Raw genomic sequence first — 14,604 nt, 5'->3', positions numbered from 1 at the left:
CAGATCACCTAACATATCATTTAAAACTTTGCAAATTAAAGAAAGACCCAGCCAAATTGTACCATCTATTAACCCCTGAATGAGGCTAACCAAACCAGGTGTCTTTAAATCAACCAATTAACTCTTTAATTAAAAGAACTAAATTCTTAAACACTATGAACATTTTAAAATAGAAAAGTTAGAGTCCTTGCAAATTTACAGTCCAATATTGTTCGAAGTCCCCCGCAGAATGTTGTTCGATGCGGGGAAAAAAGGTTCTTCCACAGTCGAACAGTCCGTAGTCTAACTTCAGCAGGTGATGTTTTCCTTCTCCAGGGAATTTCAACAATTAACAACTTGCAAACACTTTCAATGGAATCAATCTGACTTTATGGAGTTTTTTAAGGGATAAAAGATTGTCACAGTCTAACTTCCCTTTCTTCAATTTAAATTACCAGAGATCTCTGTCTTGGCTTGACTTTTTAGAATTTCGAGAGATAATAATTAAACAGACAGAAATGCTATTTCCTTTAGTTTAAATGACTGACAGCTCTTTTTCAATGCTGACACCACAGCTGTCTGTCTTCTGTGTGTGAGTTCAGTTCGGACAAACTGTCTTACTAACTGAGTTAGATAGATTCTTGATTGACGAGGGAGTCAAAGGTTATAGCGGGTAGATAGGAAAGTGGAGTTGAGACCACAATCAGATCAGCCATGATCTTATCAAATGGCAGAGCAGGCTTGAGGGGCCGAACGGCCTACTCCTGCTCCAATTCATATGTTCATATGTTGGTATTTTAATGACTGAATCTCTTCAATTTCAATCTGTTTCTTTTTGCTTTTTCACAACTTCCTATTTTTAATAAATTTATGTTCTGACACTTGTCCATTGCTCCTGTTAAATCACTGTATACACCATGTCCAAATACTCATTCACCAAGAGGGCTTATTGAACTTGAGGGATACGGGCTGATAATTTAAGCCATTGCCATGGAGATATAGAAATGATACATTGATGTAGTCTCAGTTCACTATAAAACCCATTTCATATAAGAATAATATATGTATACATTCAACAATTTATTTTAAATTATTGTAAAGAAGCCAAAATATGTATTTATTGCATGGGACACACTCTGGAGTATTTTAATCAAATCAACTTTCTCAAATATTTTTCAAGATGGGGAACCCAACCCCCAGCACCCACTTAAAACATAAGTGACATTGTAGGTAAGATACACTGCAGTCTGCTTCTGGAGACATTTGGCCCTGTTTTATCTGCCTGAGAGGAGAGGTAGTGGGGATAATGCTTTTCTGTGAAGGTATAAGTACCTCCTCTGGACAGGCCATGATCTCTCCTTGTAACGGAGTGAATTGGAACATTCAGTAACAACTATCACAACACGGTATTGAGTGCCTTGAAAATATGCAATGTAGCAGATGCTGTGTCACAGACCTTCTGACTTCTCTTCAAAGTGCTGTAATAATTCTTTACCTTTTTCCTAGTTTGGGGGAGTGAAATTATAGCACAGGATGGAAAATTCACATAGTAACCCGAAGATGCTGTGAGATTTTTAATGTATATATTTCTGTTCTAGGGATTTAGGCAGCACTGACAGATTGAAGCCCTTCCTTCCTCTCAGCTGAATCTACTCCAATGTCCACCCTTCCTTTCCTCTGTGCACTAAATTCATTCCAGTACAGTATCTTCTGGAAATAAAGGCTAGAATTTTACCAGCCCTCCCGAGATGGGCTGGGAGGTGGGAGAGATGGTAAAATAGTGGTGGAAGATGTCAGGAGGGAAGCTCGATGTGTTCCCGCTGCCAGAGGATATTCCCAGTGGTGGGAACGGCAGTGACTCGGACACCTGCCAACTGGAGGTGGACAGTCAAATAAACCAATTAATGGACCTATCGACGGCCATTTTACGACACCACTGGGATTTTACCGGCGTCTGTACAGTCCCCCCGCTGCATGAGGAGTTCGTCAGCTGCATCGAGGCAGCTTCCTGGGGAGTGGTGGGGGGGGGGTGGGGAAGGACCTTCCTTTCCCTTCCCAAGTCTCCATGGCCCAAGGAGGGGTCCCCCGGAGGCAATATCCGCCCCTGTGGCCCTGCTGCAGCTGCTGGAGGGTTCACCTCTCCAACCACCAGGGTCTGCCTGCCTGGCACTGGCACATCAATATTTTTTCTGCAGCCCTATGAGGGTCCTCAAGATGGAGGCACCCTCTCTTTCCTCTTGCTCCCTCAGCAGCAGCCACTCTGTCAGTGACACTGCGGAGGCTGCAGAGCTGCTGACCCTCTAACTGGACCAGCAGTTCGGAGGGACAGGCCTCTTCATTGGCCGCCACTGGTAAAATTGCAGCCGCACTCCCGCCATTCGCCCGTGTGGGCCCGGGACCCGCATTTGGTGCTGATATCAGGATTCCCGGCGTGCTGATAAAATCCGGGTCAAACTCTCTCCTTCACACTAGACCTCACCTGCAGAGATGATGAGCTGGATTTTAACCTGGAGGTGAGTTCTCTGCAGGGGGAGGGGCCGCTGTTGTGAGGGTGAGAAACCGGGAAGAACGGGTAGACATGAAAACTCTCATAAGTTAATTGTGAGATCTGATTTCTCACTCAAATTCAGCTTCACTCGTGACCTCGCGAGAGAGCTCTGAAAACTTAGGATTTGTAATGGTCCTTCTGCACAGGCCCACCCGGTTCAGGACTGAGCAGGTCCACCCGGTTCAGGACTGAGCAGGCCCACCCGGTTCCGGATTGAGCAGGCTCACCCAGTTCAGGACTGAGCAGGCCCACCTAGTCCAGGCCTGCCCAGTTTGGGACGGTGCAGGCACCAACACCACCCACCCCGCCCGACAACCCTCCCCCCACCGGGTATGGGACAGTGAAGGCCTGCCTCGTTCGGGACTGAGTAGGTGCACCTGATAAGTTGTACTCCATATGTGCAAATTCCTCCAAGAGTGGAATTTCACACACGTGTAGAACTGAATTGAGAAGAGCCCATGTGCAGAATGGAGCTGAAGCCTCGACTGGAGAGGAAACCAGAAGTGGGGTCTGCTGAAATCATGCTGCTTTTACTAAGTCTGGATCCTGAAGCAGTGTGCTATGTGTTGACGTCTCTACGTGGGTTATGGGGTGATGTAGCGTGTGGTCCCAAAGTTTGTGTTTGTACTATAGAAAAAAGATCTGTTGGCGGATTCGGGACACTTGACTGGCTGCAGGGAGCAGGTAAGAGGCCCTGAGCAGGAGGAGGAGCAGGGACTCAGAGACCTGGCTTGGAGCCAGGGAAATCCTGGTACCAAGTGACCAGGCACCACTCAGAAACCCGGGATTGGAGAGGGGAGGGAGGGAGAAAGAGAAACCAAAGATAAAAGAGGGAGATTCCCCACTGGACACTGAAGGAAATAAACTTGCAGGTCTATGGGGATCGAGTGGGGCTGACCGGATCGATCCGTGGAGAGATAGCATGGACTTGATGGGCTGAATTACCTCCGTCTTGTGCCATAAATGACTCTAGGAAGGGGGGGGAGGAAACTGCTGGGCCTTCTAAAAGACACCTTCCCTAGAGCCCACTGGAGGGAGGCCCCTCATTAGTCTATGCAAGAGGTCAAATGTCATCCTAGGCAGCCACTCTGGATGCCTGAAAAATACCTTGATCCAATCTCAGGTCGGATGTTCTTCAGTTGTCCTTGGGATTCAGGTCGTTGGTCCCTGACATTCGGCCTTGTTGGGAACATACTAACAGGGTGGGCCATTCAGCCCCTCGAGCCTGTTCCACCATTCAATGAGATCATTGTTGATCTATAGACTCACGTTTACCCTATATCCCTCAATACTTTTGGTTAGCAAAAATGTATCAACTATTAAAATTAACGTTGACCTATCATCAATAGCCATTTGCTGAAGAGAGTTCCAAACTTTTACCAGACTTCATGTGAAGAAGTGTTCCCTCATTTCACTCCTGAAAGGTCTGGCTATAATTTTTTGATTTTTTTCCCCCTTGTCTTAGACTCCCCAAAAGTGGAAATAGTTTCTCCCAATCTTTCCTTCCTGTTCCCCTAAAAAACTTTGATCAAATCACCCCTTAACCTTCTAAATTCCAGGGAATACAACCCTAGTTTGTCCAATCTCTCCTTGTAATGTAATCCTTGGAGTCCAGGTTTCGTTCTGGTGAACCTACATTGCACTCTCTCCAATGCTAGTACATCCTTCCTCAGGCGAGGTGCCCAGAACTGCTCACAGTTGTTACACTCAAACAGGACAGTAATATAGTTTGTAAATAACTCTGACGTGTTAGAGATTAATTAAACACTAATGAGGTTTATAAACCAAATCTTCATGTTTGAGAAAAATAAAGAAACTCATGATTTTTAGACCAACTCTCTTGATTTTTCAGAGTTTGTTTGCTGATTTATGAGATGGTGGGGTTGGTATTACTGCAAGTCACTAGGGAGGATAACAATATGTTTAGATATAAAAATATTAATGTTCAGTTGTGATCAAAACTGGATTGACCTTGTGTGAAAGTCGACACAAACTTCCTTTCGTCTGCAATGAATTTCTGTCCATGTTATACTTCACTTAAATGTCTGGTCGACCACATCTGAATTGTGATATTTTAAAGGTTCAGATTCCTTCCTCGGCCCTTTTTGTTCTCGATCACAAGACACTGTGATGGAGAAAACCCTCCAGAAATTACTGGAAACACTCAGGTCAGAGCTGCTGAGGGTTTCCAGCATTTTCTGTTTTTATTTCAGATTTCCAGCATCTGCAGAATTTTATTACAAGCTCTTTATGTTCAGTTAAAAATAAGATATTCAGCTTGAGAAAAGCTATATTGAGGTATTTTTCTTATGTAGTTTTATGGAAATGAACATGTTTTTATATTATTCTCTGACTGCAGTTTAACTGATATTCCTCTGCTATTTCTCTTATTTTAAAATACTCAGTCTGTATTTGCCCAGATACTGTAATAATGTCATTTTATCCACAGTGACTGCTCTCTCATGGGGAGATGTCCCCTTCTTCTCACCTCCTCCCTGTATCCTCTCTCTATTTCTGACAGAGTTTATATTTACAGACCCCTGATTCAGTGCAGTCCTGGGGTCCTGTCTCCCTCTCTCACGTGTCCCTTCTCAGCCTCCCAATGGGTCTCGGCTTGTCATGGCGAACACCTTTTATCTCTGCCTGTCACACGCAATCTCTCTCTGCCTGTGGCGTGCCCTTTATCTCTGTTTGTCACGGTGCCCACCCTTTCTCTCTGCCTGTCACACACCCTGTCTCTGCCTGTGGTGCGCCTGTTATCTCTCAATGCAGCGTTCCCACTCTACCTATCACGTGTCCTCTCTCTGCCTGTTGCTGTCTCTGTCTCTCACTCTCTTGCACTCTCTCTCCCCCTCTCTCTTTTGGACAGAGTTTATATTACAAACCCCTAATTCAGTGCAGTCCTGGGATTCTCTCTCTCTCTCCCTCACATGTCCATTCTCAGCCTCCAAATGGCTCTCCCCCTCTCCTTCTACCTGTTGCTGACACCCTCTCTCACTCTGCCTGTCACGTGCAAACTCTCCCTCTGTGTGTTGTCTGTGCTCGCTCTCTCCTGCAGTCGCGCATGCGCTCCCTCTGCCTGTGGCGCTCACGCCCTCTCTCCCACTGCCTGTCTCGGGCGTGCGGGCGCCCTCTCTCGCTCCGCCTCCCTGTTGCTGACATCACTCCGCACATGCGCACCTCCACAAGCTCTTTCCATTCTTTCTCGCGCCCTCTCTCGCTCCGCCTCCCTGTCTCGCGCCCTCTCTCGCCCCGCCTCCCTGTCTCGCGCCCTCTCTCGCCCCGCCTCCCTGTCTCGCGCCCTCTCTCGCTCCGCCTCCCCCTCTCGCTCCCTGTTGCTGACATCACTCCGCACATGCGCACCTCCACAAGCTCTTTCCATTCTGACAGATCGAGTTCTTTTAAATCCAATTCTTTTTATTTCAAATCTCGGATCGTCTCCGTCTCTCTCTCTGTTTCTGACAGTGTTTATATTGCAGATCCCTGATTCAGTGCAGTCCTGGGCTCCTGTCTCCCTCCTTCCCACTCTGTTTGTCTCTTCCTCTGTAACGGGGTTTCCTCAGCCTCACTGCAGGGTGTGACCGCCTGGTAAAACCTTCCCCCGGGCAGTGGTTTCCCGTTTCCCCTGTGCGCTGATTAAACTCTTCCCTGAAGGATGAATTTCTAATTGTGGTTCATTGCTGATGTTTCCAATCACTGTGAAAGTTACAGTGAGTGTGACTAACATTTTATCCATGTCCATCTGTTCCCAGCTCCAGTCACCTTGGATCCTAATACAGCCCATCCTTACCTTCTCCTGTCTGAGGACCTGAAAACTGTGAGAAACACCGGGAAACGGCAGAAACTCCCTGACAATCCGGAGAGATTTAATTATTATGTCTTTGTCCTGGGATCAGAGGGATTCACATCAGGGAAACATTCCTGGGAGGTGGAGGTGGGGAACAAGACGAGGTGGAGTGTGGGTGTGGCCAAGGAGAGCATCAACAGGAAGGATGAGATCGACCTGTTTCCAGGTAACGGATTCTGGAGAGTGAGACTGAGAGAGGGGAATAAATACCGGGCTTGTGAGAAACCACGGAAACACTTAGAGCTGAGAGTGAACCCGAGAAAGATTCGAGTCTGCCTGGATTATGAGGGAGGGAAGGTGTCCTTTTATAACTCAGATAACAAGTCCCATATCTACACTTTCACTGGGACATTCACTGAGAAACTCTATCCTTTCTTCAGCCCAGGTACCACTGATGGGGGTAAAAACACTGAACCTCTGAAAATCTGTCCCCGGACAGTAACAATCCAGGAGGATGAGGGTTTTATCCCTTGATCCAAATAAAACAGCTTCTTAAACCAGGAACAATATTCCCAGACTCGGCACCTCCAGCCACCCCTCACAGGCAGCAGGAAGCTTATTGGAAAATCACAGTTCACCAGCCCGATACTCCAACCATTGACTCACCCAGAGAGTGTGAGATCCTGACAGTGTCATCGAGTCATAAAGTAATACAGCACAGAAACAGGCCCTTCGGCCCTTCGTGACTCTGCCGGCCATCAAGCACCTACCTATTTTAATCCCATTTTCCAGCACTTGGCCTGTAACCTTGTATGCTGTGGTGTTTCAATTGCTCATCTAAATACTTTTTAAATGTTGTGATGGGTCCTGCCTCCACCACCTCTTCAGGCAGTGCATTCCAGATTCCAACCACCCTCTGGGTGAAAATGTTTTTCCTCAAATCCCCTCTAAACCTCCTGCCCCTTACCTTAAATCTGTGCTCCCTGGTTATTGACCACTCCACTAAGGGAAAAAAGTTTCTTTAATCTATCAATGCCCCTCATAATTTTGTATTCTTCACTCAGGCAGCACAGTGGTTAGCACAGCAGCCTCACAGCTCCAGTGACCCTGGTTCGATTCTGGGAACTGCCTGTGTGGAGTTTGCAAGTTCTCCCTGTGACTGCGTGGGTTTCTGCTGGGTGCTCTGATTTCCTCCCACAGCCAAAGACTTGCAGGTTGATAGGTAAATTGGCCACTGTAAATTGCCTGTCGTGCAGGTAGGTGGTAGGAGAATGGTGGGGATGTGGTAGGAATATGGGATTAATGTAGGATTGATAAATGGGTGGTTGTTGGTTGGCACAGACTCTGTGGGACAAAGGGCCTGTTTCAGTGCTGTATCTCTAAATAAATAGTTTCCCAACCACTGATGTTAGACTCACCGGCCTGTAATTACCAGGTTTATCCTTGCTACCCTTTTTGAATAATGGTACCACATTCCCTGTCCTCCAGTCCTCTGGCACTTCTCCTATGGCCAGAGAGGATTTGAAAATTTGTGTCAGAGCCCCTGCTATCTCATCGCTTGCCTCACATAACAGCCTGGGATACATCTCATCTGGGCTTGGGGATTTATCCACTTTTAAGCCTGCTGAAACAGCGAATACATCCTCCCTTTCAAGTATATGGTGCAGGAGTCTGAGGACTTAGCTACTGACGCCTGTGAGGAACCCATGCACGGATGCAGAGGAGAGGTACAACAGCTACCATGGGTCAACCCGAGTGACCATCGAGTAGGCCATTGGTCTCCTGAAGATGAGATTCCGGTGCCTCGATTGATCCAGTGGGCTCTTCAGTATTCCCCGGCGAGGGTCTCGCGTATTGTGGTGGTTTGCTGTTCACACCATCCTCCTACAACACCTCTCCACTGTCATCCAGCTGGGTCTGACTGCTCCCACCTGGTTCCATTCTTATCCATCTAATCGTAGCCACAGAATCACTTGCAATGTCTTCTCTTCCTGCTCCCACACTGTTACCTCTGGTGTTCCCCAAGGATCTATCCTTGTCCCCCTCCTATTTCTCATCTACATGCTGCCCCTCGGTGACATCATCCGAAAGCACGGCGTTAGTTTTCACATGTGCTGATGACACTCAGCTCTACCTCACCACCACTTCTCTCGACTCCTCTACTGTTGTTAAATTATCAGACTGCTTATCCGACATCCAGTACTGGATGAGAAGAAATTTCCTCCAATTAAATACTGGGAAGTCCCTGCTCCAAACTCTGTTACCCAGCTAACGACTCCATCCCTCTCCATGGCAACAGTCTGAGACTGAACCAGTCTGTTCACAACCTTGGTGTCACATTTGACCCCGAGATCAGCTTCTGACCTCATATTCCCTCCATCACTAAGACCGCCTATTTCCATCTCTGTAACATCGCCCGACTTCACCCCTGTCTCACCTCATCTGCTACTGAAACCCTCATTCATGCCTTCGTTACCTCTGGACATGACTATTCCAACACACTCCTGGCTGGTCTCCCACATTCTACACTATGTTATGTGTTTTCATTTTTCATAAATGAGACTTATCTTTGCAAAGAAGGGGGATGTTGTATGATTGCTTTAAGATCTTACTATGCTAATGAGCCATGTACTGGGATACAGTCACGTGATTCAGAGCCAGAGTCACTGCATCTGTAAAAACCTAGAGGCATGTTCTGTAAATAGTTAGCTCTGGACTGCATATAACAATTAGCTTTAATAAATATATTTCAGATCTTCAACCAGCTGGACTCCAGGCATCTCATTTACAACATAAAAGAACTCATGACATGGTGGCACAGACACAGAAACAGAGAGAGAGACACACAGAAAGAAACACAGATACAGAGAGACACACACACACAGACACAGAAACAGAGAGAGAGACACACAGAAAGAAACACAGATACAGAGAGACACACACACACAGACACAGAAACAGAGAGAGACACAGATATAGGATGAACTTGTACTGTACATGTTTTGGTGCTGACACTGAGACACACACAGGCTGTACAGTAACAGGCAGGAGTGAATCATTCCCTTTAACCCGCTGTGTGTTGTACATGTACATTGAGAGACGCAAAACAACAACTTGCATTTATAAAGAACCTTTAAAGTAATAAAACCTCCCAAAACATTTCACAGCAGTATTATATTGTAAAGTATGACACTGAGCCACATCAGGAGATATTAGCGGCAGGCGAGCAAAAGCTTGGTCAAAGATGTTGATTTTAAGGAGCATCTTAAAGGAGGAAAGCGTGTTCAGGAGGCGGAGAGGTTTAGGAGCAAATTCCTGAGCTTTAACACACAGTGGGATTAATTTCTGATTGCTGGCAGAGATTGATTGGTGGAGTTTTATTGGGAAATGGGATGAAAGGTTTCAGAGCCAAGGCAGCTCAATGTCGATAAGGAGCAGATCAGCAGTGACCTGACTGAATGGGGGAGGAACAGGCTCGAGGGGCTGAATGGCCTCCTCCTGTGTCCCTGAGGCTTTCTTAATGTTGGAACTGAACAAGATGGAGATGTTCATTTTTATAAAATTAAATTGAATTAAATAATAACAGGTTGTCCTTTAAAATACTGATCCTACTTCACAATATTATTTGAATACTTGTGTGATTTTGATTGGCATAAACATTTTCTGTTTATCAGCTTCACTGAATAAATAAATATTGAAAATATTAAAATAAAGATTAAATTTAAAATTTTAATTTGCATTTAAGTTGCATTTATGCATGTGTCAGTACTGCGCCATCTTGTGGATATGCTGTTATATGACAAACATCCTGAACGCTGTTGAATAAATGAAACATTTCTCAGTGCTACCAGCAGATGGCGGAATTGTACCAGTTATTTCCTCTTGTGCTTTGCTTCTGCACAGTGTGGAGAGAAGGTTCCCAGTACATACTGAATACACACTGAGAGTTCACTCCTGTTCAGCAAGAACTCAGGATAAATATTTTCATCATCAATCTCTTGAGACATTTCTCTGTGACCTTACTAGAAAGGAGGCATCAGCAGACAAAGCAACAAGAACAAATCACAAACAACAGCAGGAAATACTGGAAACAAACAGCAGGTCAGGCAGCAACTGTGGAGAGAGCAGACAGCTCAGTGGAGCCTTTGTCAGAACACCATTAAATTTTACTGTTTGTTCTTATTGTTTAATTCACTGCCACTTCTCCAGGAATGTCCACCTCGAGGAAGTTCTGCTCCTCTCTTTGATGTGACCTCCCTTTGTCTCTGTTACCCTGCTCACTTTCCGTTGCTACCACTGCCCCTTCTTGTGTTTGGGTAAGTGTCAAGCAATCTCACATCCTGCAGATTCAATAGTAACTTTCAAAGAACCAGCACAAACACAATGGGCCAAATGGCCTCCTTCTGTGCTGTAAGACTCTCTGATTCTGTAAATGGAACAGGGGAGGCCTGGGGAACCATTAATTAATTTGACAGTAGAGCAGTGAGTGAGAATTCCAATTTCATATCAGATTAGGGTCTGTTTTGTGCTGTGAATCCCTGCTCCAAACCAATGGTGACTTTATTATCACTCTTCCCTCCCAGTGGAGCAGCGAGATCTTTGTAATCTGTGTGTGCAGTGGGTGGAGGGGGGAGTAGGAGCGGGTTAGGAGAGGGGTCTTCTCTTCTCATAGTTAGGGGGAAACATTATGAAGTAAAGCTTATGTGTGTAATAGACAAGACACTCTCAATGTTCCAGTTGACAGAGACACTGTACAGTGTTACACTGAGTCACACAGACCAATTTTACAAGGGATTCTTGATAATGAAGCAGTCTGTGCCTGAATGCAGAAAAATTAAACAACATTCAGGCTTGGCCTGATAAGTGAGAAGTAACATTCGTGCCACACAATAACCATCTTCACAAGAGGGAATCTAAACATCTCCCATTAACGTTCAACAGTAATACCATCACTGAATCCCCACCATCAACATCATGGGGTCATCATTGACCAGAAACTTCACTGGACCAGTCATATAAATACTGTGGCTACAAGAGCAGGGTCAGAGGCTGGGAATTCTGCAGGGAATAACTCACCTCCTGACTCCCCAAAGCCTGTCCACCATCAAACCCAGTTCCGAAGAAGGGTCACTCACCCGAAACGTTAACTCTGCTTCTCTTTCCACAGATGCTGCCAGACCTGCTGAGTGATTCCAGCATTTCTTGTTTTTGTCCCCTAGTAACTGACTCTTCCACCCTGGAAAAAAGCTTCTGACTATCCACTCTGTCCATGCCTCTCATAACTTTGTAAACCTCTATCATGTCACCCCTCCACCTCCGTCGTTCCAGTGAAAACAATCCGAGTTTATCCAACCTCTCCTCATAGCTAATGCCCTCCAGACCAGGCAACATCCTGGTAAACCTCTTCTGTACCCTCTTCAAAGCCTCCACGTCCTTCTGGTAGTGTGACGACCAGAATTGCACGCAATATTCTAAATGTGTCCGCAAACTTACTAATCAGACCAGCTACATTTTCCTCCAAATCATTTATATATACTACAAAGAGCAAAGGTCCCAGCACTGATCCCTGTGGAACACCACTAGTCACAGCCCTCCATTCAGAAAAACATCCATCCACTGCTACCCTCTGTCTTCTATGACAGAGCCAGTTCTGTATCCATCTTGCCAGCTCACCTCTGATCCCGTGTGACTTCACCTTTTGTACCAGTCTGCCATGAGGGACCTTGTCAAAGGCTTTACTGAAGTCCATATAGATAACATCCACTGCCCTTCCTTCATCAATCATCTTTGTCACTTCCTCAAAAAACTCAATCAAATTAGTAAGACACGACCTCCCCTTCACAAAACCATGCTGTCTCTCGCTAATAAGTTTGTTTGTTTCCAAATGGGAGTAAATCCTGTCCCGAAGAATCATTCTCGAAGTCATTCAGACTCTTGAATTCAGCCTGGTGGATGGTGGAAAGGTTTTCAGGTGGTGACACTGATCCAAGTATCAAACCCCTGCCCACCTCTTGCAGCCCTGTGATTGGTCAGGCTGATCCACTTTCACCTCTGTTGAATGGTGACCCTCAGGTTGGTAGAGGATTTGGTGATGCTGCTGAGATTGGGGGAGGTGGTTCAGTCTTTGCTTAGTCATTACTTGTTATTTCTGAGGCGTGAACATTACCTGTTGCTTGTTAACCCTATCCTATTGTCTATGTGCTGTTGTTGACTGGCACTGTTTCAGTCTGGGAGGAATTGTGGACATTAATGAATCATCAAAAAACCCCACCCGATACCTTATGATGGAAGTAAAATCATTGATGAAGCAGCTTATAATATCTGGGCTGACGAAACTGCTCTGAGGAAACTGCTCTGAGAAAACTGCCCCGAGGAAACAGCCCTGAGAAAACTGCTCTGACTAATCTTCCCCAAGGAAACTGCCCTGAGGAAACTGCTCTGAGGAAACAGTGTGGCACAGTGGCGCAGTGGTTAGCACCGCAGCCTCACAGCTCCAGCGACCCGGGTTCAATTCTGGGTACTGCCTGTGTGGAGTTTGCAAGTTCTCCCTGTGTCTGCGTGGGTTTTCTCCGGGTGCTCCGGTTTCCTCCCACAGCCAAAAGACTTGCAGGTTGGTAGGTAAATTGGCCATTATAAATTGCCCCTAGTATAGGTAGGTGGTAGGGAAATATAAGGACAGGTGGGGATGTGGTAGGAATATGGGATTAGTGTAGGATTAGTATAAATGGGTGGTTGATGGTCGGCACAGACTCGGTGGGCCGAAGGGCCTGTTTCAGTGCTGTATCTCTATAAACAAACTGCCCCGAGGAAACTGTTCTGAGTATAAGTGGTGTTCTCTGATGTACCGAAAACACACCCCTTACGACAAGTTCTGGATGATGGGGATTATATGGACTGATCAGACTCAGAGGCACATTTTTTGAGCTCAACTTTATTGTGTTTAATAAGATTAACATAAACACTTGTAAACTGTCCAAAACTGTAACCCTGGCTTGTCTAACAAGCCCTACTGTGCACAATTCCCACAGCCTAATAAAAGAACCCTCACACAGGACATCCAGCACGAAACCCCTCTAAGGTTTGGTTGGGATTTACATTCACCCCCTCACACAGCTAAGTGATCTTGTGGATGTGTAGGCACAGGCAACATTCTCACCCCGATTGCCCATTGTCTTGTTTGCAGCTTCTTCCTGTACGTCTGTCTCCTGGTTCTGTATCGCTGACGCAGTATCCAAGTTCCAGTTTGAGTCGAGGTCCGTTGATGAGGGATGAAGATCAGCGCTCAACTTCTGGTGATGTTCCATTGAATCGAGCCGAGCCCCACTCGGAGACTCACTGTAGATTGATGCTGAGGAGAAGAGAGAAGAGCCAGCACCGGCTCCATATATATCCAAAACCCATCACCTTTTCTCCAGCCAATACTGATCGATGTATTGACTCAGATGATCTGGCTGGATCCCCCTCCCCCCCACCCCTGTCGCCTGAATGACTCATAACCTTTGATATCTTTATGATTTTGTTTTCCCGCTCCCAGGCCTTGCACCTGGAGAGACAATGAGTGCTGATTTACTGAATGTCTGTCGTTTCCCGTGTTGACGTCCCCCATTAGCAGGTAATCAATCTCAAACCGATCTTGTTTAACTGACTTATCTCCTGGAAGACAATGACCCGCCCATCTCCTGCCTTCCACCAGTTTCGGTTGAGATTGAGTCGTGACTGTGATTTATTGAGTTACCTCTCGGGGTATTGTTCCCAGTAATCATGTTAGATGGTGATGATGTCAATCGGTCTGGATTCCCTTTCACCCAGCCTGTCAGTGTGAAATGTCCGAATGCACCTTTGTCAGGTTAGCCTGGCTCGAAACTCCTGCCAGTCAATCCTATTCCCTAAACCACTCCCATAAGTTTGCCAAACAGTACAGTTGGGGTTTTGGATTTAAAATATGATTCATGAAAATGGCCAGAAAGCTGGTGCTACATTCAGACACATAGACATCCAAACACATATACACATGTATAGAGAGACACCCATACACTGAAACATTTACACACACAGTCTCACACACATAAACACACACACACACACATACAGACACACACATACAGATGCTCATACACAGAGACACAGACACACACATACACATAGACACACAGATATATAGACAGACAACAGGCACAGACATTCAAACTCAGAGAGAGATAAACCGACACAGAAATACATATTATACATACGCGCTCACAAACTTAGACACATAAACATAAACACATTCCTCTGTATAAATCCAACCATT

The 14,604-nt window shown here is 45.9% G+C and overlaps 1 protein-coding gene across 1 annotated transcript in view; it reads left to right on the top strand.

The window, feature by feature from the left end:
- The window catches only part of LOC137346122 (butyrophilin subfamily 3 member A1-like), an 83,826-nt gene extending 74,751 nt beyond the window's left edge, over positions 1–9,075 (top strand). The window contains exon 10 of the mRNA XM_068009434.1: positions 6,280–9,075. Coding sequence (XP_067865535.1) covers positions 6,280–6,848 — 569 coding nt within the window. The 3' untranslated portion in view covers positions 6,849–9,075. The remainder of the gene's footprint in view (positions 1–6,279) is intronic.
- The last annotated feature ends 5,529 nt before the right edge of the window (positions 9,076–14,604 follow it).

The sequence above is a fragment of the Heterodontus francisci genome, chromosome 29 (genome assembly GCF_036365525.1).
Source record: "Heterodontus francisci isolate sHetFra1 chromosome 29, sHetFra1.hap1, whole genome shotgun sequence".
Taxonomy (NCBI): domain Eukaryota; kingdom Metazoa; phylum Chordata; class Chondrichthyes; order Heterodontiformes; family Heterodontidae; genus Heterodontus; species Heterodontus francisci.
This window is presented reverse-complemented; position numbering and strand designations above follow the sequence as displayed.